The 25,725-nt window shown below is 42.0% G+C and overlaps 3 protein-coding genes across 6 annotated transcripts; all 3 read left to right on the top strand.

The window, feature by feature from the left end:
* Positions 210-1,826, top strand: LOC8078040. The gene is made up of 2 exons (XM_002456964.2): positions 210-687; positions 789-1,826. Exons 1-2 carry the CDS (start codon positions 366-368, stop codon positions 1,547-1,549), a joined length of 1,083 nt encoding a protein of 360 aa, XP_002457009.1. The 5' UTR covers positions 210-365; the 3' UTR covers positions 1,550-1,826.
* On the top strand, positions 16,137-17,484 carry LOC8078043. The gene is made up of 2 exons (XM_002456967.2): positions 16,137-16,474; positions 16,561-17,484. Exons 1-2 carry the CDS (start codon positions 16,225-16,227, stop codon positions 17,313-17,315), a joined length of 1,005 nt encoding a protein of 334 aa, XP_002457012.1. The 5' UTR covers positions 16,137-16,224; the 3' UTR covers positions 17,316-17,484.
* LOC8078044 (BTB/POZ domain-containing protein FBL11) lies at positions 18,567-25,607 on the top strand. 4 transcript variants are annotated; one of them, XR_002451355.1, is made up of 19 exons: positions 18,567-18,813; positions 18,893-18,943; positions 19,031-19,157; positions 19,458-19,596; positions 19,700-19,749; positions 19,887-19,975; positions 20,065-20,173; positions 20,304-20,340; positions 20,471-20,616; positions 21,012-21,555; positions 21,657-21,917; positions 22,089-22,234; positions 22,973-23,311; positions 23,396-23,449; positions 23,583-23,636; positions 23,717-23,772; positions 24,593-25,009; positions 25,089-25,157; positions 25,233-25,607. XR_002451355.1 is itself a non-coding variant. In XM_021457037.1 (19 exons), exons 1-19 carry the CDS (start codon positions 18,614-18,616, stop codon positions 25,404-25,406), a joined length of 2,865 nt encoding a protein of 954 aa, XP_021312712.1. In that variant the 5' UTR covers positions 18,567-18,613; the 3' UTR covers positions 25,407-25,607. The 4 variants fall into 4 exon arrangements, 2 of the variants coding, with proteins under 2 accessions (XP_021312712.1, XP_021312711.1); XM_021457037.1 differs by having other exon boundaries at positions 19,700-19,753; positions 19,887-19,906; positions 20,039-20,173; ... (1 more) ...; positions 24,593-24,673; positions 24,965-25,009; XM_021457036.1 differs by having other exon boundaries at positions 23,396-23,636; positions 24,593-24,673; positions 24,965-25,009.

Consider the following 25,725-nt stretch of genomic DNA (forward strand, 5'->3'; position numbering starts at 1 on the left):
CGTTGGATAAAATTAAATTCTAGTATTTGCCACTTTGTCAACTTGCACGCGACCAGTGTGTGTCTTCGTTCCCAGCAACTACACGTACTGCGCTTCTCTCTGGCAGTGCCAGCACGTACGTATTGTATTAGCTTATAATTGACCTTGATCCATCCAATTGTGAGCAAATTAACTGCATCCCTCTTCCAGCTAGCGCGCAGCTCGATATATCCATGGATGCAAACTTTCTATATATACTGTTGGTTCTAGCTAGCTCGATCAATATCATCATCGATCGAGCAGAGCAGGCGATCGATCTAGCTAGCCCTATAGCTCACGCACCATTGTATTATATTAATTATACAGAAAACTAAGCTGCTAGGACGATGATGATGGGGCGGAGGCGCGCCGGCATGGCGGTGGCGGTGGCGGTGGCGGTTCTGCTGGCGCTGTCGTCGTCCTGCGGCGTGGCGTCGGCGAGGGGGCCGACCAGGACCAGGAAACCCCCGGCCAAGAAGACGCTGCCGGCAGGGCAGAAGCCACCGGCAAAATCCAAGTTCTTCCCGCTCACCCCGGGCAGGTTTGGGCACAAGCGCAACTACGAGGCCTCCTGCGCCGACGAGGGCGGTCCGTCCTGCTACGTCGGCTGCCCTTCCGATTGCCCAAAATCCTGCCTCGTCTTCTGCGAATACTGCCTCGCCTTCTGTGGTACGTGCATGCATGCATGTCTGTCTCTTAAAGCTAGATATATACCACGTACGTGCGTACGCTCACTGACACTGTACCCTTGATGTGATGCATGCATGCAGCTTGTGACCTCCGGCCGGGCACCTCCTGCGGCGACCCTCGCTTCACCGGCGGCGACGGCAACACCTTCTACTTCCACGGCAACAAGGACCAGGATTTCTGCATCGTGTCCGACGCCGACCTCCACATCAACGCGCACTTCATCGGCAACCACAACCCGGCCCTCAACCGCGACTTCACCTGGGTGCAGGCGCTGGGCGTCACCTTCCGCGGCGGCGGCGACGACAACCACCACCGGCTCTACGTCGGTGCACGCAGGGCCGTGGAGTGGGACGAGGAGGAGGACCACATCCAGGTCACCTTGGACGGCGAGCCCGTCGACGTGGACGCCGTCCGGAACGCGCGCTGGTCGTCCAAGGCCCTCCCGGGGCTCTCCGTCAGGCGCACCAAGGACGTCAACGCCGTCACGGTGGAGCTGGACGGCGTCTTCGCCATCTCCGCCGGCGCCGTGCCCATCACCGACGAGGACGACAGGGTCCACCGCTACGGAAAGACGGGCCGCGACAGCCTCGTGCACCTCGACCTTGGATTCCAGTTCCATAACCTCACCGGCGACGTCGACGGCGTGCTGGGCCAGACCTACCGCCCTGGCTACGTCACCAAGCTGAACATCACCGCCAACATGCCCATCATGGGCGGCGCACCCAACTACCGGTCCGCGGGCCTCTTCTCCACTGACTGCGCCGTCTCCAGGTTCCACCGCCGCGACCGCGACGACGCCGCCATTGCTGCCGCAAGCGTCGTCACCACATATGCCTCTTAATTAAAAATACACACGCGTACACTCCTCCGCATGGCCGCTCATCCGTCATCGGGCGTGCTGCCATGCATGATCGAGGAAGACCAAATAATTAAGAATGAACGGAGCCAGCCCAACAATATACTCCGTCGTTGTCGTCGTCCTATATATGTACTACTCTTACATACCCTTGTCAGCAAGAAATAATTAAGCCTACGCTAAGTGATCATTCCATTGATCGAAAATTTGTTATTATGTAAGGAGCTCAACAAATTGAATTGTGATACTCGTTTCCCATGCATATATATGCTACTACTCTTGTTATTAGTTCTGACTCGATTTTAGTCGTCCAACTCGCACTACTACAGAATTGGTTTGTAAGAGCCAAGGGGTTTTCACTGTAAGGGCGGCTGGTGATGCAACCGCCCTTATAGTGCATTTTCCATCAGCACTAGGCTAGTTAATCACGAGCCGCCCTTACAAATAGCACAGTAAGAGCGGCTGGTAACACGAGCCGCCCTTACAAATGATTGCATTTGTAAGGGCTGTTGTTGATCCAGCCGCCCTTACTGTGGGATTTGTAAGGGCGGTTCGTGATCCAGCCGCCCTTACAAACTTATTTCTAAGGGCGGTTGGTGATTCAACCGCCCTTACAAATCACGACTATATATATGGCTGCAGCCTTCTTCCTCCTCGGGTCACTCACTCCAACCCGAGGAGATAAGGTTGGGAGGCCTTGGGCACCTCCTAAAAATTGCTCTAGTGAGGGGAGGAGGTTTTGGTCTCAAAAACTATCATGGGGAGCTTAGAAAAGGTAAGAAAATGCTATTCCAACACTTTAATTAAAGTTTTAGTGGTTGGTTAGTGAGTAATTTGAGTTTTGCTTTTCTCTCTCTTCCATGGTGCTTGAGCTTTGTATGGAGCAAATTAGACCCTTGTTCTTAAGCTATTAGTTGGAATTAGTTAGAGATATGAGCTTGCCCTCTTTATTGGTCGTTCTTGCTTGATTTTAGTGGTGATATATTTCACTCTATCATGTATGTTCATCTAGTTCTAGATCTAGGATTTGCTTTTTAATTTTTTTATTTATGGTTCATGAAATTAGAATGGTTTGGATATGAAAAATTGTTGGTAAAATAATAATTGTTTCTAATTGTTGACAATGGAACTATATATAAGTTTATTTATATAATTATAATTTAATAATTGTTGCTAATTATTGTTGATTGGTAAAATAATACTTGTTTCTAATTTCTTTTCTAAATATAGTTTCATTAATACCCAACTAATTAATATATAAGTTAATATTTTCTAAAATAATATTTGTTTTATGTATTTTGTATTTCCGTTTTGTTGCTAATTGTGGCTAATTGGTAAAATAAAACTTGTTTCTAATTTCTTTTCCAAATATTTAGTTTCATTAATAGCCAACTAATTAATATATAAGTTAATATTTTATAAAATAATGCTTGTTTTATGTATTTTGTATTTTCATTTTGTTGCTAATTGTTGCTAATTGGTAAAATAATATTTGTTGCTTATTTCTTTTCTAAATATTTAGTTTTATTAATAACCAACTAAATAATTATCCTCTACCATGAGTATATACACAATTAATGTCTAGTTTGTATTTTTTTCTTCATTAATTTATTTTTTTTATGTATTTTATATTTTTGTTTTGTTTTAAAAGACGGAGTACAGGAACTCTTGGATGTATGGTTGGTCAAGGATTGATGAAGGTTTTCGCGATGAGGTGGATAAATTTATTGAAGCCGCAGAGAAGCATGCATTAACGTTGACACATTATAAGGATACAATTATTTGTCCCTGCAAAGATTGCAAGAACCTTATGGCATTTGCAGATCTGAATACCATTAGATCACATCTGATTATGCGAGGATTTGTTCCGAACTACACAGTGTGGACTCATCATGGCGAAACAACGGTTATTGATGATGGCAACTTTGATCTAGGAGATGCCGCCGAAGCCGAGAGGTATATGCACCAATACACAACTGAGCTTGAAGAAGAAATGGGCTATGACTATGGCAATTGACAAGGTGGTCAGTACTTTGGCAATCAAGATGGTGCTAATGATGCTGGTGATGTCAGCACTGATGGAGGAGCACGCGAGGGGGATGAAGATGACTTTGACAATTTAGAGGACATCATTCGGGCGATTGGACCAGAAATATTACTGCGGAATAAAGGTGTAGAAAATGTAGAGAGGGTGAAAAAAGCATCGATGGAGACTGTGTACAGTGTTGAGAAGGGTTGTCCGACCCATTAGACACTGCTCCGTTTTGTGCTTGAGCTACTCATCTTGAAGGCAAAGTACGGCTGGTCTGACTGCAGTTTCAATGATCTGTTGGGTCTCTTATCATGGGTGTTGCCACAGCCAAACTTAGTTCCCACCAACACATATCATGCGAAGAAGGTTATAAGTCCATTATCAATGGGTGTTGAGAAAATAGATGCATGCCCCAACCACTGTATCCTTTTTCGTGGTGATACGTTCAAAGATCTAGACAAATGTCCGCGGTGTGGGGCCAGCCGGTACAAGAACAATGACCTTTACAGTGGTGGAGAATCCTCCACTGAGAACAAGAGGAACAAGAAGGGGGCAAAAAAGGTGGTACAAGAATCTCAACCACTAGAGGACACTACATTAGGCAACGATGCAAAGAAGAGAAAAATTCCTGCCTTGGTAATATGGTACCTGCCAGTGACCGACCGCTTGAGGCGTATCTTCATGAACCCTAAGGAAGCAGCGCTCATGACATGGTGGGACATTGAGCGCAACGTCGATGACGATGTCATTGCACACCCGGCCGATGCTAGTCAGTGGCAGGACTTCGATATGAACAACCCGTTGTTCAGCTCGGACCCAAGGAATGTACGATTCGCCTTGAGCACCGATGGAATGAATCCCTTCAATGAGAGGAACAGTGACCACAGCACTTGGCCAGTGATCTTGAGCATGTACAACATCCCAACATGGTTGTGTCAGAAGAGAAAGTACATTTTCCTCACTGTTCTAGTTTCTGGCCCTCGACAACCAGGCTTCGATATGGACGTGTTCCTCGAGCCTGTGATGCAAGAATTCGAGAAACTGTGGAGGACTGGGGAGCTGATGTATGATGCATTACGACACGAGACCTTCACATTAAGGGCAATAATAATTGTGACTATCAACGATCACCTAGCGTTGTTTGCCTTGTCTGGACAGTTCAAAGGCAAGATGGGATGCTTGGTCTGTCTGGATGATACTAGGTGGGTGTTCCTAGATGAATCCAAGAAGAGTGTTTACATCGGGAATCGCCGTTTCTTAAAGGAAGGTCACAGGTACCGCAGTAAACTATACTTAAAGTACTTTGGCAACATCCCAGAGTACGAAGAACGACCTCCAGAGAGACGTCATGATGGAAAATATGTGTATGAAATGGTGAAAACCATACGCGTCATCTATGGAAAGAAGAAAATGGATGGAACGACTAGAGATAGAAGCACACCTCCTATCGAAGGGGTACCTTTTAAGAAACAATCGATCTTCTTTCAGTATCTGCCATATTGGCCACAATTGGAGGTCCCCCATGCCATTGATTCTATGCACGTTCAAAAGAATGTCTTCGAGAGTCTCATTGCTACATTGATGGACACACCCAAGTCAAAGGATGGACTGAAAGCACGAAGGGACATGGAGCAACTAAAGGTGATGCTAGAGCTTCAACCAGTACGCCAGGATAATGGGAAATACACTCTGCCCGCAGCTGCCTATAACCTAGACCTAGAAGAGAGGAGAGATTTATGCAACTTTATGAGGCAGATCAAAGTGCCGACTGGGTTTTCAGCAAACCCAAAGAAGCTAGTGTCGATGAAGGAGCTATCATTTCACTACTGCAAAGCTCACGATTGTCATATGATGCTAACAGTGTACCTACCAATTGCAATTAGGGCTATAAAGCCAGAGTTTTTGAAAATGGCCATCACCCGCATGTGCTACTTCTGGTCAAAGATCTCACAGAAGACGATTCACAGGGAAGAGCTGAGAGACCTACATGATTTCGTTGTGGAGACCCAGAACCAACTAGAGATGTGTTTACCTCCTGCTTTTTTTGATATAATGGTACATCTTATGATTCACATGGTTCATCAGATAGAGGCATTGGGACCTTGTTACTTGCATGAAATGTGGTCCTATGAGCGGTTCATGTCGGTCCTAAGCCGTTACGTGCATAATCGAGCACACCCAGAGGGCTCCATGATAGAGGGTTATAGTACTGAAGAGGTCATCGAGTGTTGTCAAGAGTTCCTAAAAGTACAGAGAGGGATTGGCAATCCTAATTCTCGTCACAAGGGTAGGGTGGCTGGGAAGGGCACATGTGGTGGAAAAACATTCATCGACAATGATTTTACAGAGGTCAGTCGAGCGCATTACTGTGTCTTGCAGAGCACAAAACTGATGCAACCGTACGTTGACGAACACTTGCTATCATTATGGAGGAGAGGAATGGCCGTTCAGATGATTGGGTCATGAAACAGCACAAGCAACGCCTAACTTCATGGCTGAAGGACCAGAACATACCACCTGGAGAAAGTGCAAATTCGATTGTCATTAGTAAGTTGGCAAGGGGGCCATCGAGACAAGTGATGTCTTGGAATGCTTATGAAATCAATGGGTACACATACTACACCCACACAAAGGATAGTAAAAGTGTGAACCAGAACAGTGGTGTTCGATGTGAGGCGGTCGACGGGCACAGGAGAAAGGTCCCTTACTTTGGCATAATTGAAGATATATGGGAGCTTGAGTATGGAAGGGATCTAAAGATGGCCCTATTTCGATGTCGCTAGATCAAGCAACATAATGTAAATGAGATTGGGTTGACAGTCCTAGACCTACAGAACATAGGATACCAAGATGACCCTTGGGTGCTCGCTTCAAGTGTCGCACAAGTTTTCTATTTGCCAGACCCGCTAAGTATCCGCCCCCCGAGGAAGAAGATAATGCATGTGGTTGTCCCTGGGAAACAACACCTTATCGGAGTTGATGGAGTGGATGATGTTGAAGCTCACAATAACTATGAAGAGATGCATTTGTTTTCTGACTTTAGTAGGAAAATCAGTGTTGTGGAAAGAAACCTACCAAAAAACGTAATGCCATGGGAAAGAAAAGGTGGCAAGGCAAAATTTGTTACAGCGGGTCCTAGCTAGTTCGAATAAGTGTGTGTGTGTGTGTCTGTATCTGTAAAACTACCTGTTGTGTATGCTTGTGAGTCGGACTATATATTTATGTATGTTTGTGAGACTACTTTTCATGTTGGGGCCGTCTAGGGTGCTTCGGTAAACTATGTTCACATGTTCTCAAAATCCAAGACTTGACTTGGTCAAACGTGGTCAAACGAGGCACTTAATGACCTCAGCCGAAAAAACTTCGAATACAAAGTTGTTATAACTCATCAAGATATACGTTTCATACATAGGCCATTTTACCATCCGGAAAAGTTTTGGTAGACTATATCCACAAAATCTTGAATCTCACATAGACTTCATGAAACAATACGCGAGACTTGTGGATTTCGAACTACACATTCATAAAACTTTCTCCAATGGAAAAATGGTCTATATATCAAATGTAGATATTGATGAGTGGAACAAACTTGGTATTCAAGACTTTTCATGTTGGGGCCGTCTAGGGTGTCGAAACTCGCACGTTGCTATCAAAATTTCGAAATTCAAGATTCGAGCGGTCCAAACTTAGTCAAATGAAAAGTTGACCATTACAAGAAATGTAGATCTTGATGTAATTGACAAACTTTGTATTTATGATTTTTCTAGTTGAGACCGTCTAGGGTTCGGTCAACGAGCCTTTCTGTTAAAATCCTATAGTTGACTTGGTCAAACGTGGTCGAACGAGGCACTAAATGACCCCATATGAAAAACTTTTGAATACAAGAGTGTTAGAACTCATCAAAACCTATATTTCATACATGGACCATTTCATCATGTGAAAAAGCTTCGGTAAACTATGTTAACATGTTCTCAAAACCCAAGACTTGACTTGGTCAAACGTGGTCAAACGAGGCACTTAATGACCTCAGCCGGAAAACCTTTGAATACAAAGTTGTTATAACTCATCAAGATATACTTTTCATACATAGGCCATTCTACCATCCGGAAAAGTTTTGGTAGACTATATGCACAAAATCTTGAATCTCAACTTCATGAAACAATACGCGAGACTTGTGGATTTCGAACTACACATTCATAAAACTTTCTCCAATGGAAAAATGGTCTATATATCAAATGTAGATATTGATGAGTGGAACAAACTTGGTATTCATGACTTTTCATGTTGGGGCCATCTAGGGTGTCGAAACTCGCACGTTGCTATCAAAATTTCAAAATTCAAGATTCGAGCGATACAAACTCAGTCAAATGAAAAGTTGACCAGTACAAGAAATGTAGATCTTGATGTGATTGACAAACTTTGTATTTATAATTTTTCAAGTTGAGACCGTCTAAGGTTCGGTCAAAGAGCCTTTTTGTTTAAATCCAATAGTTGACTTGGTCAAACGTGGTCGAACGAGGCACTAAATGACCCCTTATGAAAAACTTTTGAATATAAGAGTGTTAGAACTCATCAAAACCTACATTTCATACATGGACCATTTCATCATCTGAGAAAGCTTCGGTAAACTATGTTCACATGTTCTAAAAACCCAAGACTTGACTTGGTCAAACGTGGTCAAACGAGGCACTTAATGACATCAGCCTGAAAACCTTTGAATACAAAGTTGTTATAACTCATCAAGATATACATTTCATACATAGGCCATTTTACCATCTGGAAAAGTTATCTACTCCAAGCTATGCTTTTTAGTATATACGTCTCATATTTTGGCCGTGCTCTACTATATATTATTATACATATTAGTACAAACTTGGTAAGATTAGGTTTGACTAATTTCTATTTTTATTATAAATAAATATGTCTCCAAGCTATATATTATTATAGATATTAACTATCTAATACGTCTCATATGTTAGTTCTGATTCAAAGGTGCAGTATGTTTGAATCGTAGTATATTCGTTTGAATGCTGCACTATATCAGTTTCTACTGTGAAACATGCAAAGTTTTCAGTTTCTACTGTGAAAGATGCAAAGTTTTCAGTTACAAGATGCAAAGTTTTCAGTTACAAGATGCAAAGTTTTCAGTTACTAGATGCAAAGTTTTTAGTTACTAGATGCAAAGTTTTCTATTACTAGATGCAAAGTTTTCAGTTACTAGATGCAAAGTTTTCAGTTACTATATGCAAAGTTTTCTATTACTAGATGCAAAGTTTTCAGTTACTAGATGCAAAGTTTTGAGTTACTAGATGTATGTTTCAATTTTTTATCAATTATACATTGTTGTGACCCGAATTATCAGTCTGGGAAACATCACAATAAAACTGTTGCATTGTGGAGGGTGTTTCAATGTTTGTTTCATGGAGGCTTTGTTAGCAAATTTGTTTGGGAAACTGTGCAATGACACCATGCACTCAGACTGGCCTAAGGGCGGCTTGATCAGGAACCGCCCCTAGAAATGTATTTGTAAGGGCGGCTCACTCACCAGCCGCCCTTACAAATGAATCGGGTATATATACATTCGCTAAAAAAATTTGGCTAAGTCTTGGGCGCATTACTCTCTGTTGACGCCGGCCACCCCGTGCGCTCCTCTCCCTCTAGCCCGGCGGCCCTCCTCCCTCCTCCCTCCTCCGTCCTCACTGGCGGCCCTCCACCCTCCTCCCCGCTGCTGGCGCCCGTGCTCGCGCGTGCCGGCGCCCCACGGCGTCTAGGGTTTCGAGATCCGCCACGCCTGCACCTCCCAAACCCTCCCGCCGAAGGAATCGAAGCAGCGCATCGTCTGTTTGCGGCGGCGGTCGCACTTCCTCGGCCGCGCAGCGCAGTCGCGCCACCACCCCCTCCTCGCCGTCCCGCCCCGCCCAGACCAGGCATCACGCCGGCCGCTCACTCCGCCCACCTGTGGACCGGAGCCGAGGGTCGCGTCCTCGGAGGCCGACGTCTGCTGGAAGTCCGCCGCAGCTGGGGCCCCTGCTCCTCCTTCTTCACTGTGCGCGTCTTTCTTCGGATTATTCACCTTCTTGGTATGTTGCTGCTGTAGATATTTTCCCTGCCTCCGTGAGGGATTCTTTTGTTCTGGTTTGCTGTGATTTGATATTGGTGCCTTCGTGCCCAGGTTTGTTCCAGATTTGGTCGTCTGGAGGTCTGAGACGCTGTCTATTTGTGCTGCTTGGGCTTCATTGTCGTCCACGCTGTCTACGTGATTCTGGGTATGTCTCTGCTGCATATATTCTTTCCTGACTCCTAGAGGTCACGCAATGATTCATCACAATCATAATCATCACACAATATATTATGCAATGTATACCTATTTACATATGGTTCAATTTCAAGTGATGTGTTCTTGCGGCTTTTTTATATTTTTAATACCATACTGAGATATTGCCCAGGTTTACTGTTGGTGTAGGAAGAGTCTCAATAACGTACCGAGATATGAAAAAAAGAGAATCTTCTGTGGGAATTGTTAACCCTCCTTCAATTTGTATTGCTTATTTAACTGCTGGGAATTGCAGTGCTATTTTCAGTCTTCAGTAACTGAATTAATTTCTGTGAAACTGATCAGTGCATTAGTTTTTGCATCCACTAATTTTTGTGAAACTGATCACTGCATTAGTTTTTGCATCCACTAATTCTTAGCTGTCATAGAATCTTGTTGCTGCAAAAATGCAAAATGGAAAAGAAAAGTTTTGTTCAATAAAAAAATAACTAGCACGTTGCAACTTGCTGCAATCCAAAATAAGTTCAGATACAGTAGTGGATAGTGGTCTATTGTAGTTAATTGCTCAATTGCATCTCGGTTTTTATGAATATGAGATAGGCCGGAGCCCGGAGGTCTAATTAAGAAGCAAATATCCACATCCTAACTCTGGTTGAAAAGGATTATTATTGGTGTTGAAACTTAAGCTTTCTTCAGACATGTTTCTTAACTGGCTGCGATTTGGTTTATGATTTTTGTTTGTGGTTGCCGGTAGGTTATCCTATTCTATCTTCTCTTTGGCAGCATGGATGAATCAATGCCCCTTGCTGTGTTGAGCCTGCAGGATAGCAAGGATGTCTTTTACCACTGCTACATTTCATACTCTACTAATACTACTAGCTGCTACCATGCTCTTCTCTTCCCTTTCCTCTCCTATCCTCTCCTCTTTTTTGTTTTGCCAATGATGGATTTATCTAAATCCATAGATAATATGGGATATGAGTTGATGATCAATAACTTGTGAGGGACTTGGCATCATCACAACAGCCGCCCCTACTTTACCTTCACTCTTATTTGTTATGATGTCGTGGCGCTCCAAGTTTATGATCAAATGATGATTGACATATTTCTGAGGCCACTATTTGGACCATATCTGCCAAGTCTCCCCTCTACTTTCTCCTTTGTTTTGCCGATGATGAAATTATCCAACTGCATACATTAATTTAGAATATGAGCTGATGATCTAGACATGTTTCTGAGGCCACTATTTATGTAGTTCATCACTCTCCTGTCCTCTACTTTGTTTTGCCCACTCTTCCCTCTCATGTCCTTTACTTTGTTTTGCCGATGATGAAATAGAGCAACTCTCCAATACTCTCCACTGCTTTCCTCTCCTACTACTGTCCAACTCTCCTCTCCTCTTCTAGTACTAAAATCTCTACTACTACTGTACTCTCTTCTCTCTACTGTATCTATGTATCTTTATTTGTTAACTGAGCCTGTGATGCTTCTTTATTTGTTAACTGAGCATATTGCCACTGCCTATGATGATCATATGCCAATTTTGAACACTTTGAGGACATTTTACCTGAAATGAGCACATCAATTTTTGGAGCTGGGTATATAGATCCTTTTTGGATCTCTTCATCAATTTTTAATGAACCCAAGCGCTGGAAACTTGATGGTGAAGAACTAGCTGCTGGAAAAACCGTTGAGGAGAAAGAGGCGATCCGGAAAGAAGCTATTCGCAAAAAGGCCTATATGGTTGCGGCACGAATTTCTAAAGCTCTTTTGAATCTCCAGTATAATGATATGATATGGATACCATACCACTTTGGGTAAGTTCGACTCTATACTTGAATAAAGCATTGTTGGATATATTTAGTTTGTTGCAAAAAACCTTATTTGTTTCTTTAATGATTAAATTCATGCAGGAATCACTGGATTGTTGTAGGGGTCGATGTTGGGTTGAGCATGGCACATGTCTATGATTCGGCAGATTATGCTCCAACGACATACAAGGACTTCATATCGATTCTCAAGACGTAATACAAATCCTCATTTGCTTTTATATGTTGCTATACATACATGTAAACTTTGCTTTTTGATACTAACAAGTTATCATTGATAAAACCATTTGAATAGGGCATTCAAGCACTATGTCGAATATCATAAAGGAAGGCATTGCCCAAAATTGAAGAGCGAATTGGCGATCAAGACGCTCTGTGCGGTACGTGTAACTTACATCGTTATACTCGATTACGTTAGGAAATAGCATTACTTACTATTTTCATATGCAAAACACACAGAGTCTCAAGCAGAGGCCTGGAAGTAACCATTGTGGATATTACATATGTTGTATGATGAGTAACACTAGTGCCTACACGAGACACCCCAATCTGGTTAGTTTCACACTTTGTTCCCTCATAGTATGAAATTTAGTTCCCTCATGTTATGAAATCTTAAACTTGTTCTCCTATAGTGGAAAGAATATAAAGACAAGCGAAGGAACCTAATCAAGGAGGATGAACTCCTAGGGCTCGTCGGCGATCTTTGCAACTTCATCATTGACGAGATTGTTGATTCTAAAGGCGCTTACCATGATGTAAGGTCCGACTTAGGCTCCAATCCACTTCACCAACACCTGCGTGAGACACACAAGCTCTGTCTTGGACGTTGATAACAATCTAGACTAAGATGCATATGGACTTGTAGGAATATTTGAACTTGTGAATTATGGTTATGTAATATATATGTGGTGGTCAGATTTGAATTATATATTACGTGCTCTAGTCATATTTTAATTCAGATTTAAAATTTTTTTTGCTGAAAAATAGGTTGTAGGGGCGGCTGTAGATTGAACCGCCCCTACAAATTATCACTTTAGGGGCGGATGTTGTTTCAGCCGCCCTTAGAAATACTATTTGTAAGGGGGGCTGGGTCACCAGCCGCCCTTAGAAATACTATTTGTAAGGGGGGCTGGGTCACCAGCCGCCCTTACAAATGATATTTGTAAGGGCGGCTGATAACACTAGCCGCCCTTACAAATACATTTGTAAGGGCGGCTGGGGCACCCGCCCTTACAAATGTTTTATTTGTAAGTGCGAGGCCGGAGGGGCGGCTGGGTCAGCCGCCCTTACAGAGGGTTCCTAGCCGCCCCTAGAAATGAATTCTGTAGTAGTGTCGGATGATGACTGCTATAAAGTAAATTGTATGTTTCTGCTATATATTCACTATAAAATGAAGTTTTTCTGTCAAATTGTTTAAAGTAATTTTAGCTTTTCTAAGTACATAGTTTGTTATGCATCTATATACACTATGTCTAAATACATAGCAAAAGTTATAATGTAGCTAGAAAAGCGAATACTACTCGTAATTTAAAACAGATGAAGTATACCACATGCATTTGGTCGTTGCATGTGCACTAAGCTTGTCTCGATCCATAAGAGAGTATGAAATACAGGTGACTTTTACAATCTCCGGTCCAACCGATCCACATTGAAATGTAAGTTTCCCGCCATATTTTTGCACATACAGAATAGTTCAACCATCACTTCTCGTGCATCACCATGAGATAGGCTCCACAATTTAAATTTACAATATGTCATTCCCAAGGATTTTGTCGACATGGTATCTAGTGCATACATGAATGCACTATATCTCGAGTCTAATAGCGAGTCAGTCTCAATGGAGAGTTTTATAATTTTCACTATTTAATAACTCTCTCTCCATTTAATTATTTGTCGCTAAGATAAATTCCTAAAAGGTTATTGGGCCAAAACTCTCCTTCTTTAACCGTACCCTTGCTTCCATGTAGGGTTATGTGAATGTGCACCACCAATGATTGTTGGGAGAGAGAGAAAGGAGGAGGAGGAAAGAGAATGAATATATAGAAAGCAAAAGGGAGGAAGAACAAAGGGCAGCACCAGAGGAAAAATACACATTTAATTATAGTCACCAACACCAAACTAATTAAAAATGTGGCGCCTTCTAATAAATTTGACACAAAATAGAATTCCCACCAACCAATTAGATTTTTTTTCATTGTCTGCTAGCAACACAACATCACCTTCAATATATCCCATAGCAAATTTTCCCTAAGGCCTAACTAATAGTGTGATATATTGCCTTCCTATTTCCACCAAACTTCACCAATGATCTTATTTCCATGTATTTCTTACTAAGAAACGAACTCTTCCCAAACCCCATCTTCATTTAATAACTTATATAGACACTTATTAAGAATCAGCAAACATTCTGACTTTCAAGATCCAAGATTCCTATACCACCTTTCTGTTTTGGTCAACAAAAACTCTCCAAATCATCAGCATGATTTTTTCTCTTAAGGTTACCGCCTTTCCCAGAAAAGGAGGACCAAAATATAAGTCTAATTTCTTAATATTACCTTTTTGATACTTCAAAGAAAGACATCATAAATATAGCAAGGCTACTCAAAACAAAGTTAATCAAGACTAGCTGTCCACCATAAGACAAGACGCGTTCCTTTCTAGCTACTCAACTTTTTGTCCTCAAAATGGTCTTCAACCACTTTCCAATCTTTATTATATATTCAACCATTTTGTGTTTCATTGGAATACACCAAATAATACTAGAAAGGAAAAATTCTCATTACACATCCAAAGATAGTGAATATTATTCCGTATGATCCTTTGCATCTTGATAGCGAAACAAACTCACTTTTGTGAAACTTATTTAGAAAAAAACTAAAAGTTGCTCGCAAACACATAAAATGTTTTTCATATTCTTTAATTTGCTTGCTTCAAGTTGTGCTCAATGAATATAGAGAGGCAGGAATGGGTGAGAGAGAGAGAGAGAGAGATGTGAGAGTTCGCCTCATTAACAGTATGTGTGTAAATCAATTTTAGGATGTGCTAAGTTTTTTTTACTGTCTCCATAAATAACCGACTGCCTCTAAAATTCAATGTGCAGTTTTATAGTGGTGAGAGTGGAGGAGCCAGGACATAGCTAGCGTTTGTGCCGGCCGATGAGGGGAAAGCGCCGATGAGAGCCAATCACCTGGCCATGCATGGACAACAGCTTGTCTCTGCATGCAGCTAGAGCTTGAGCTTTGCTTGCTGCTCAAGGAGCAGCTAGTAGTAGCTAAAGAATAACCAGCTAATAAAGGAAGCCTCTGGATTGCTTGATCTCGACTTGTGCTGCCTGTTAACTTGTTTGAAATACGGGCATAGTACACACACTCACATCTGTGTAAGTTGGGAGTATTTATAATCTTGGTCCTGCGTGCTTCTGAAGAAGGAAATGCGTCGTTTACTCGTGGTAGCTTGGGCGACATGCATGCGCGCTGCAAGTAGCAATAGCTAGTAGCAGAGTAGTAGGAATCCAAGACGTAGCATGGGATCGGAGGTACCGTAGCATGGGCAGAAGCTACACATGCACATATGCATGCATATCACAATGCAGACTCTATCATAGAGTCTAAAGTTATTTATTACCTCGAACAATGTGGACTTAGAGTCTAAATAAGACTTGGAGTCTTATTTTTTCTACCTCTTTCTTCAATAAATATGCTGCCACATCAGCAAAATATCATAAATAATGTGTAATTAATTGTCTTGGACTCTGTGATAGAGTCTTGCATTGTGAGTGCCCTAAAGGTAATAATAGTAAGATCGAGTTATCTTAATTATTTGCAGCAACAGCCGCGCTAACTAGCTGTTGGTCAGTGTAGTAAAATTAATGGCGATGCATGGGATGGTCATCATGCACTGCATTTCAACGCTGATAGATATAGTGATATGTATATTCACCGCCACTAGCTAATTAATAACTAGCTTGTCCTGCTAGTACTACGTACGTTGCCTATGAGTAGGATGTTGCTTGTACCGTCTGTACAAACAAAGGGATCGGAATGGAAGCACGTAGAAAAAGTCATGCATGCATTTGCTGAGGCGGGACTCAAGGCAAGGCAAAGGCAGTCCGATCCGATCCATGCATGCATGATCATCCCTCCGCCAGCGATGTCAACGTCAACGGATCAACGTAGCTTGTCATCCGATCGAGTATTATCTGTGGCCACTGGCCAGCAGAGAGAGGCAGCTAGCTGACGCCAAATTAATTAAAGGAACCCCCAGCTAGCTAGCTCGTATCGACTAGTAGGAGTGTGTGTGTGTGTGTGTGTGTGTGTGTGTGTATATATATATATATATATATATATATATATATATATATATATATATATATATATATATATACCGTGCCGTGTCACACACATTTCTGTACGTACGTACGTACTATATAAGCTAGGTTCAGCTTTGGCTGCGAGCAGACAACAACGACAGTAGCTAGGAGCATATTCAGCTAGCAAGCAGCGCCTTGCTGTAGTACTGTACCGCCATGGCGAGCAGCAGCAGTATGATGAGCTTCTTCTTGGCCTGCCTGCTGCTGGTGTGCATGGCGGCGTTGATGCAGTGCGCTTCTTCTCAGGGTCAGGGTCCGCCGGTGTTGGCGGTGGCCTCCAACGCGCGAGCCACCACTCTCAAGTGCACCAACACCAAGAACAACAAGACCACCTGCAGCGCCACCTGCAACAAGCGATGCCCTCACAAGTGCCTCATCCAGTGCCCCAGCTGCAAGACTTTCTGCTGTAAGTTGTTGTTCGTTATTCATGCATGCATGGCATATTGGCATGGCATTAGCTAGCTTGATTGCATTATTGCTCCATACATGCAGTGTGCGACTTCTACCCCGGCGTGTCCTGCGGCGACCCACGCTTCACAGGCGCCGACGGCAACAACTTCTACTTCCACGGCAACAAGGACAAGGACTTCTGCATCGTCTCCGACGCCGACCTCCACATCAACGCGCACTTCATCGGCAAGCGCAACCCGGCCATGAGCCGCGACTTCACCTGGATCCAGGCGCTCGGCATCCGCTTCGCGCACCACCACCTCTACGTCGGCGCCGCCAAGACCCCCAAGTGGAACAGCGACGTCGACCACCTCGCGCTCGCCTTCGACGACGACGACCACCTCGACGTGCCGCGCTTCGTCGGCGCCCGCTGGTCACCGCCCACAGCTCCCGCCCTGTCCGTCACCCGCACCGCGCGCGTCAACACCGTCGTCATCGAGCTCAGGGGCGTCTTCCGCATCGTCGCCAACGTCGTGCCCATCACCGCCGAGGACTCCAGGATCCACAACTACGGCGTCACCGAGGACGACGACGACAGCCTCGCGCACCTCGACCTCGGCTTCAAGTTCTACGACCTCACCGACGACGTCCACGGCGTGCTGGGCCAGACCTACCGCCCGGACTACGTCAACAGCCTCAACGTCACCTCCAAGATGCCCGTCATGGGCGGCGCGCCAAACTACCTCTCCTCCGACCTCTTCTCCACCGACTGTGCCGTCGCACGATTTCGCGGCGGACGCCACCAAGCCGCGCCCGCCGTTAATATTGCCATGGTCACCGACGACGACATGGAATAAATAAACACATGTACTCCTATATATATGTGTACTACGTACGTACGTCGTCTTAGCTAGACGTACGACCAGAGGATCTTGATCCATCGTCTCGTTTCCATCTTAATTAATTTCTTCCACACTGAAGAAGAGGAAGAAGAAGAAGCAATAACCACAGTTGTTATTATATATATGTTTGTTATATGCATATATAGAACCGACTGAAATGAAATTATATTCCATAATAAACAAGGCTTAATTATATACAACACATATATATTCCTAAATAAATATATAGTATATACGACATCGAGTTTGGCAGCTGCTTCAATTTTCTTTTTCGAAGAATCAGCTTCTTCAATTTTCAACACTTGTGTCTTCAACATTATTGTTATTCAGTTACATGTGCTTAGCTGGACCGTACACTCCAATATATTTTATATGCATAACCCATTTTATATTTGGTTTAATTTATTCATTATTATATTTTAAATTTAAATAACCAAGTTTGAGTTACCACTTCTGTCCTCTGGTACATATATATATTTGGCAGAATAGTTATTCTGGTCCTGGGGCTCAATTTTATTCCTCATATTTTTCAAAATGGTGGTTTCAATACTTGAACTTCTCTTTTGGGCTCATTTTTCATTCTAGGATCATCTTTGGCGATTGTTTTAGTACTCATACTTTTATTTCTGGGCTCAATTTCATCCTTGAATTAACATTGTGCATTTCAATCTAGTCATAGTTCTCGGAAGAAATCAAACACAAAATGAAAAGCTTGAGAACTAGAACGGTCACTTTGATAGTCCTGAGATATGAATTAAGCCCAAAATCAAAGTTTGAGGACCTCAATGATATATGGTACTCAAACCTCGAGCATCTCCAACAACTTGGTAAATTTTACTTGTCAAATCTTGAGTTATAGCAAGTTGCTAATTTGTTTAGCATAAGAAAAAAGGATGTGTCTCCAATAAGTTGCTATTCTCACTTGGTAAAAATAGAGGATGACAGATGGGACCCGCTCACTTGGTAAAAGAATATGGGTCTCCAACAAGTTGCGTTCTGGATAGCAACTTGGAAAATTTAGCAAGTTGAGATAAGGAGTTGTTGGAGGAGGATTTTTATGCTTTTAGCAAATTTGGTAGGATAGAATATTGAAATACCAAGTTGTTGGAGATGCTCAAAGAAATAGAGAATTTTGGTTTCTTTAGGATGGGGCTTGGCATTTTAAAGTTGGGCCTGTGGCCCACCTCATGAAGTCACAAACTCACAACAAACTGAAGGAACAGCCCATGAGTCTATAACCAAGCACCACGGCCATGGCCTTCCCCGGCGACGGGGAACACGCCGCCGCCAATACCGCCGGCGACGCGGTGGTCCTAGAGATCACCGACACATCATCCGTCTCCGCCGCCCGTGCTCCATCCTCACCTCATCCCCTGCCGGTCTCCATCTCCGACCTCGCGTGCTTCGACCCGCTCCCATCCCCAACCGTCGCCGTTCGCGTCGACCGACACAGGCAAGCGAGCGCTCTCTCATCTCAACCTAACCCCTAGCTGATTCCTGCGCTTTGGTAATTGAATCCTGTCTTGTGGCAGGCTAATCGAGAGCTCCTCCTACTTCCGCGCGCTCCTCGGCGGCAGCTTCAGGTCAGCGAAAACCCAAGCCTCGAGCTACTACTACTACAAGTTAGTGACGACTGGGCAGGGTATCTCATGGACGCTATTTGTGTGCAGTGAATCCGGCCGAGAGCATGTGCACGTGAGCTGTAATTTGGAGGCTGCCGTGCAAGTGCTGCGCTACCTTTTTGAGCCTTCCGAGAGCTTCAACATCACGCACGACAATTTCCTTCCGCTGTTGGAGGTACCCAGTGCTGAAAATCTAGCGTTCTACTTAGAAGTTGTGGTTGTCTTGGTTGATAATACAAGAAAATTGCCTTTTCAATTAGTTATGATGGATTTGTTATGTTTCATAAATTCCATGCCATGGGAAAAGGAACAACATTAGTATGACCTCCATTAGCAGTTACCAATGAACTAGTGCCTAACAGAAAGATGGTCATTTAGGCCATACTCGTTGCCAAATAATAATTTGAGGCTAGTGCTACTGCCTTCGGTTGATGTTAGGTGCTACTCTAAGTCTCTAACTTCACTTATCCTCCAGGGAGCTTTGTTTCTTGCTGTTGAGAGCCTTCTAGTGGAGTGTGAAAGATGGTTCAGCACCATAGCCTCTCAAACTTCCGCCATTGTTTCAGTTCCATTAGATTTCATAATTGAAGTCTGGGACTTTGCTCAAGAGCATGGTGAGTGTCTTTGTTATGGTTAGCTAATATCTTCCATTTTTAACAAAATCTAATCAACTCTTTGACCTTCTTTTTTTTTGGCCGACTTTCGATATGTTTGCAGGTGTTACTTTTGTTCAAGACATTTGCCGAGAATTTCTAGCTCAGAATTTTGTAGGTACAATTACTGCATTACCATTGTACATTCACTCGGTGCATATTATTTAAGAAATATATCTCCTGGCGATGTTTGGTTTCTTTCTGATATGCAACGTGCTTTCTGTACCACTACCATTCTGTGGACCATGCAGGCACATGTTATCTCAAGAAGGTCATTTAATAAAATACCTTATGATTTGCTATGTTCAACGATCGAATGTCCACATCTGACGGTGGATAGGTTCGTTGTATCTTTTCTCAGTGTTATTCTATAACATGCTTTCCGTGACTTCTCTCTGTGAAGGAAAATAATCTGCTGCCCTTGTCCAGTGAAAAACAATTGTGTGAAGCAATTTTGTATTGGGTTTCAGAAAATATGAAAACCTGTGAACAATCAAACCCCAACTCAGTAGATGGCCACCTCTTCCTTCTTAGCAAGGTACACTATTCCTCAAAATATTTGGGTAGTATTTAGTGTCAAATCTTTTCTGCCTCCTTCAGTATGTGCTCCATCATGAATCTGGCTGTCTTGACTTGTGTATATCTTTTCATTTGGACTGTTTCTGCAGGTGAAGATATGCCTTTTACCTTTGGGATTTGCTGCAGGTACAATTCCTAGATCTATATATTTTAAGTGATAACAGACATTTCTCATGTTTGTTCCTTTTTTTACACCTCACATCTTCCATTATTTATTGTCATGTATTAGTAATGCAATGGAAAATTGTATTTTTAGGAACAAAGAGGCATTGGTTTGAGTTTGGAAACAACATCGTCTGCACAATTCTTGATCTTCTCAAGGACAGCTTGAAAACTTTATTGGATGCTATTGCTGATGATAACTTGGAGAGATATTGCATTAGAATAACAGAATATTCAAAGGTTTATCCACTTCCATTTTACTAATATTGCAATGATACATTTAAGCTGTCTAGAATGAATTCTTCAACTTTGTGTTTCGTTCTCTTTTTTCTTTTTTTCTTGTTGCTTTGCAAAATATATACTACTATTTTTAGTGAACAGAACTTAATGCAACCTCTTCATGTACTTTAATCTGATCAAATGCTGGGAAATAGGTGAAGTTTATGATGTGATAGTTCAGGTTGACTATATCTTTTTACAAGATTCATGTTCTCCAAAATATTTTTGCTATGATAATGGTTTGCTTATCTTCCTTTTCAAAAAGGAAAATTACAAATGCATTAGCCTTGACCTTCACTGTCCATAGCAGATCATGCACTCTGTCTATTTTTAAGGAGGATGATTTTATTTTGCAGAACATAGTGCTTTCAGGATGTCCCCAAGTAACTACAGCATTCTTGTACATATCTGTTCTCCCTACTGATCTGGATGTTTCATTTAAGAGAAGGATAGTGAGTTCATACACCCAGGTTGATCATCGAAGCTTCATTCTTTATGATGAACTAGAGAAGGCTGCTAAAACCTTATCATTCAAGAATGTACACATGGTGGATATTTCGAAATGTCCAAATGTTCATTTTGGTGCAGCCATTGACTGGTTGAAGTTGTTTTTTCCAGAATTAAGGATATTCAGGGTTTCACATTGTTTATCGTTTCAATTTGATGATTTACTGTATCTGTTACTGAGATGTCCATGGATTGATGAAATTGATATGACTATTGATACTAGCACTGTAACACCCCAACATTCAGTAGTCTCATCTAGTTCAGAAGTCCTAAGCAAAGTGAAACCAAATCAGAAAAGATATGGCATACATTGTCCACCATATGACATGCAACTGAATTCTGTTTTCTTAAATATATCAAGATTGACATTGGAAGGCAGAAGTGATATTGATGGTAATGGAAAAGTTTTGTGCTTATCATCTCTTGCTTTGCAGCTGTGCGTATTGTTATGACCTTGCTGCAAGCTAGTAACTTCATTGTTAGCATGTGTGCAGATGTGGGCTTGCTGGAGATATCTGTTCTGAAAAGTTCTCTCTGCTATATAAACATCAGAAACTGCTTCCTGTTGACAGATGATGGTATTTCTAACCTTCTGATGAAGTGTACAAAGATCCATTCAATGGTTCTTTCTTATACTTCTTTTGGAAATCGATCAATTCAAACGCTATGCGCTACCAATCCTTCTGGCCACAACAGTGGAAATGCTCATGTTATGGCATTTTATATGCAAGAATTACATCTGGATGGCTGCAAGGGTAAAAACTGTTCTCTTTGTCTCATGCCCCAGGTCCCTCCATGACTGAGCAAATTATAACTTATTTTTATGACACCTTAAATATGATGCTATGCTTGTTTTTCAGTTATCATTGTGTTTGCCTTTCACTACCTAGGCATGTTGGTTGATATAGGTATATGTCAATATGTAGGTCTTGACTCTGCTGCTTTGTCACAGCTAATGAGTATTATAAGTATCACAAAGTTTCTGAGCTTAAGGGAAACATCACTTACAGATGGTGCACTCTGCAATTTTGTTGGCTCTAGTCTCGAGTACCTTGACGTTTCAGAGACTGTGGTATGATTTTCTGTTTGAATTATTGTTTTTGTTCAGTATGCCTGATCACTTCTTTTATATTAATGTGTCTATTTTTTAGAAAATATTTATCATACTGATTATGTAATTTAGTTTTGAGCTTCTAACTAATCAAGCACTATGATTGACCAGTTCATGAAACACTCATACTGGAATGTTCACTGAGCTAGGAGACTATTGATGAGTAATACATAGTGCACTGTGGGGCTATTATTTCTATCAGGTTTATATGTTATACTCCCTCCATCCCTAAATAAGTGTCGCTATGGGCCTATGGTATTCGTGTCGGTCAAACTTTTTAAAGTTTGACTAGGTTTGTAGAAAACATTAACAATATTTGTATCTCCAAATAAGTTTATTATAAAAATAGATTGAATGGTCTATCTAAAGATACTAATTATGTACTACAAGTATTAATATTTTCTTGTATATATTTGGTCAAAGATAAAAAAAAGTTTGACTTCCTAGGAAGCGAAAGCGTGTATTTAGGGACAGAGGGAATACACTTATACTGCCTTCAGGCTGCAGGGTGATAGAAGTATAAGGTTTTTCATTATGTTGACAAACTTTTCCGCTACTTTATTTTAGTATGACAGCTATCAGTTTTACCATCGCTGGTCCAAAGGACAAACCCCAAAAGTTTATTGTTAAATTTGTGTTTTTTTCATGTACCATTATAGAGTGTGCTTAATTCTTTACTTTTTGTCCATTCACTCACAGATTTCTATGGTATCATTAGCGCCAGTTATACGAAGAAATTGTAAATTGAACTGTCTGAAAACAGCTGGATGCCATAGTCTTCTGTTGGAATGTGGTAATGTAGAACATATCAGTGGTAACAAGTATGGAGATTTTCTACAGGAGGTAGGAATTACCTGCTGTTTGGAGGATGTTGAAATGGGCTGGGGATTTTGCCCTATTCGAATCGAAGATCTTGTTCCTTCTTTTAGCAAAGTAAGGAATATGACAATTGGTCTCGGCACAGCATTAGCTGAGAATGTCCTGTGTGCTGTTCCTATGATTTGTCCATTCCTCGAGTCTTTGATTCTGAGGTTTCAGGTGTGCCCCAACACTCTATGGCATGTTAAATTAAATATGAACTTGTGCTTTTCACTCCATAACAAATTGACAATATACATCCAGGTGATATCTGACAGAGTTGTTAGAAATCTATTGGAATCAGCAACGAATCTTCAGGTGCTTTGCCTGCACTATTGTCTTGGAAGTTTAACTTCATTTAGCTTCCAAACAAAGGCACCTGCATTAAGAGTATTGCGGCTTCATTGGGTAACTCCATGGCTTACAAATGATGACTTGACAATCCTTACAGAGAATTGTGATTTGGCTGAACTTTCACTGTCTGGTTGCAAACTCCTTGACTCCAGTAAGTTTTACTTTCAAATCCAGAACGTGGCTCCACCTGTAATTTGGTCATTTGGGTCTTCACTTTTTCTTGATCTACAGGCTCTCAAGACATCATCTCATCTGGGTGGCCAAAATTGGCACTTTTGCACCTTGAGGTATGCCTAACTGCAACTTTTATCTCGACAGTTCGAGTAAATCTTATTATTGTGTCAGTGCTGAATATCTGTTATTTTTTCCTCTAAAAATCAAAATTCGGGGTTCAGTTGCTAATATAAGTAGTTAAGTATATAATAACTAAATAAATAGGACTTGCTTTACTGGTGGGGCAGCAAAAGCCTCTTTAAAAGAGTAGCTTATAAAACTAACTGTTAGGAACCCTAGCTCTTCCGGGTTTGGGACGGAAGCTGTATGGATGGGAGATCAAGGGTCATGGCTTGAGCGAGCGAGGGCGGCGAGCAGGTGATGTGGCTGGCGCGCGAGGGAGATGGAGAGGCAGCTAGGGTTTTCCTGGCTCCCTGAGGAAGCCTGAAACAATAATATTGTTTCTGCTTAATTGCTGCATAATAGTCTTACAGAATATTTATATGTCCTCCTCTCTCTAAAAATAGAAATAACTCCCTAATAATTATAATAATTCTAGTAATAATAGATAGACAACGATTTGGGCCTTGAGCCCTCTCATGCGCACGCACCCCGTTAGCCACTGGCGGGCCTTTGTCGTTCATAGTGGACGCCCATCATAACACTAACAAAATAGCATGTCCATATTTTATGTGCCGGCATGTACTCTACAGCTCTATTTCATTCACTGCCAAATGTTTTAGATTAGTTAAAATTTAATTTTTATATGTATTTGACTTCCAATACTATAAAAAATTATAGTTTACAAATATCTAAATCTCTACTCAATATCTGAAACCATTTTCATCCTGTAAATGCTATCTTTTATGGATGGCATTACTTTTGCATATACAGGAATGTGGTAAAGTAACCGTTGAAGGAGTTTCTTCTTTTTTCAATTGTAAAGCTTTGGAAGACATCCTACTACGGCACACGGTGAGTATGAAAAGTCATAGCTGGTTCTTGAGATATAGTTCTGGTGGTGAGTCCTAAAACACAACGTAGGACCATACTAAATGATGCGAGCAACTTAATGCTTGTTAGCTGCTACTCAAAGAGGAAGTGGTGCCTGGCATGGTCACAGTCAAAACAAACTTTCACCATGCTATTGCAAAATCGCAGTCCATCTATATGTCATTTGCAGGATGTATGCAAGTGTAACTTTTCTTTGTTGAAGAAGTTGAATTGTCTGTTGGTTACATAGTTTCTGAGAGTTGAGAACCGCAGGGTAGGGGCATTGGAAGGAGCATCATAGACGATGCTATCAGAGAGGTGCCTTCCTTCTCTAGTTGTTACCATGGCACCATCGCCATCGGTTTTGAAAGCTGTAACTTGGTGACCTTTATTGCAGTTACCACTTCTGCGGAAGCTGGCTTTGGATCTTTGTGATGCCTGTGAAGAAGGTTATGATAGCCCAAATGTGAGCGCCGAAAAAGATTTCTATCTGTAGCTCTGATGAGATAGATGCTAATATAGTGCTGTCATTATTTTGTAGATTGCGGAAGGGACGATGATTAGAAGTGTAAGGATGAGTCGATGCAAGACGATGAAGGGGTCCTGTTTGGAGGTCCCTAGACAAGGGTCTTCAAGGCCGGTGCACAAGGACACCGTAGTGCTGGAATGGAGCAGCAGAAGGCTCACAACCACCATAGTGAAAGAAAGAGTGTGATAAGCCTCATTTCTGTACCTGATGAAGAACAAGAGTAGTCCACAACATATGTGGCTTGTATGAATGTTGTTTTTTTTTTCCCTTTCTGCTGATTTTGAATGCTTTGTCTGTGTGAAGTTATACAAGTGTGACGGACACGTACTTGGTTCCATGCTTTTGTTTGTATGTATGGTACCAAACGAAGATCATTTCTGACAAGTTTGTCCCGGGACCAAACGAAATGTACTCTCATATGTTGTGTTGATCCACGAACAAAATTTGAGACTGAACTTTTGTATGTATAGTATTTTCATTTCATGCGCTTTCTTCAGAAAAAAAA

This window comes from Sorghum bicolor, chromosome 3, assembly GCF_000003195.3.
Source record: "Sorghum bicolor cultivar BTx623 chromosome 3, Sorghum_bicolor_NCBIv3, whole genome shotgun sequence".
Classification (NCBI taxonomy): Eukaryota; Viridiplantae; Streptophyta; class Magnoliopsida; order Poales; family Poaceae; genus Sorghum; species Sorghum bicolor.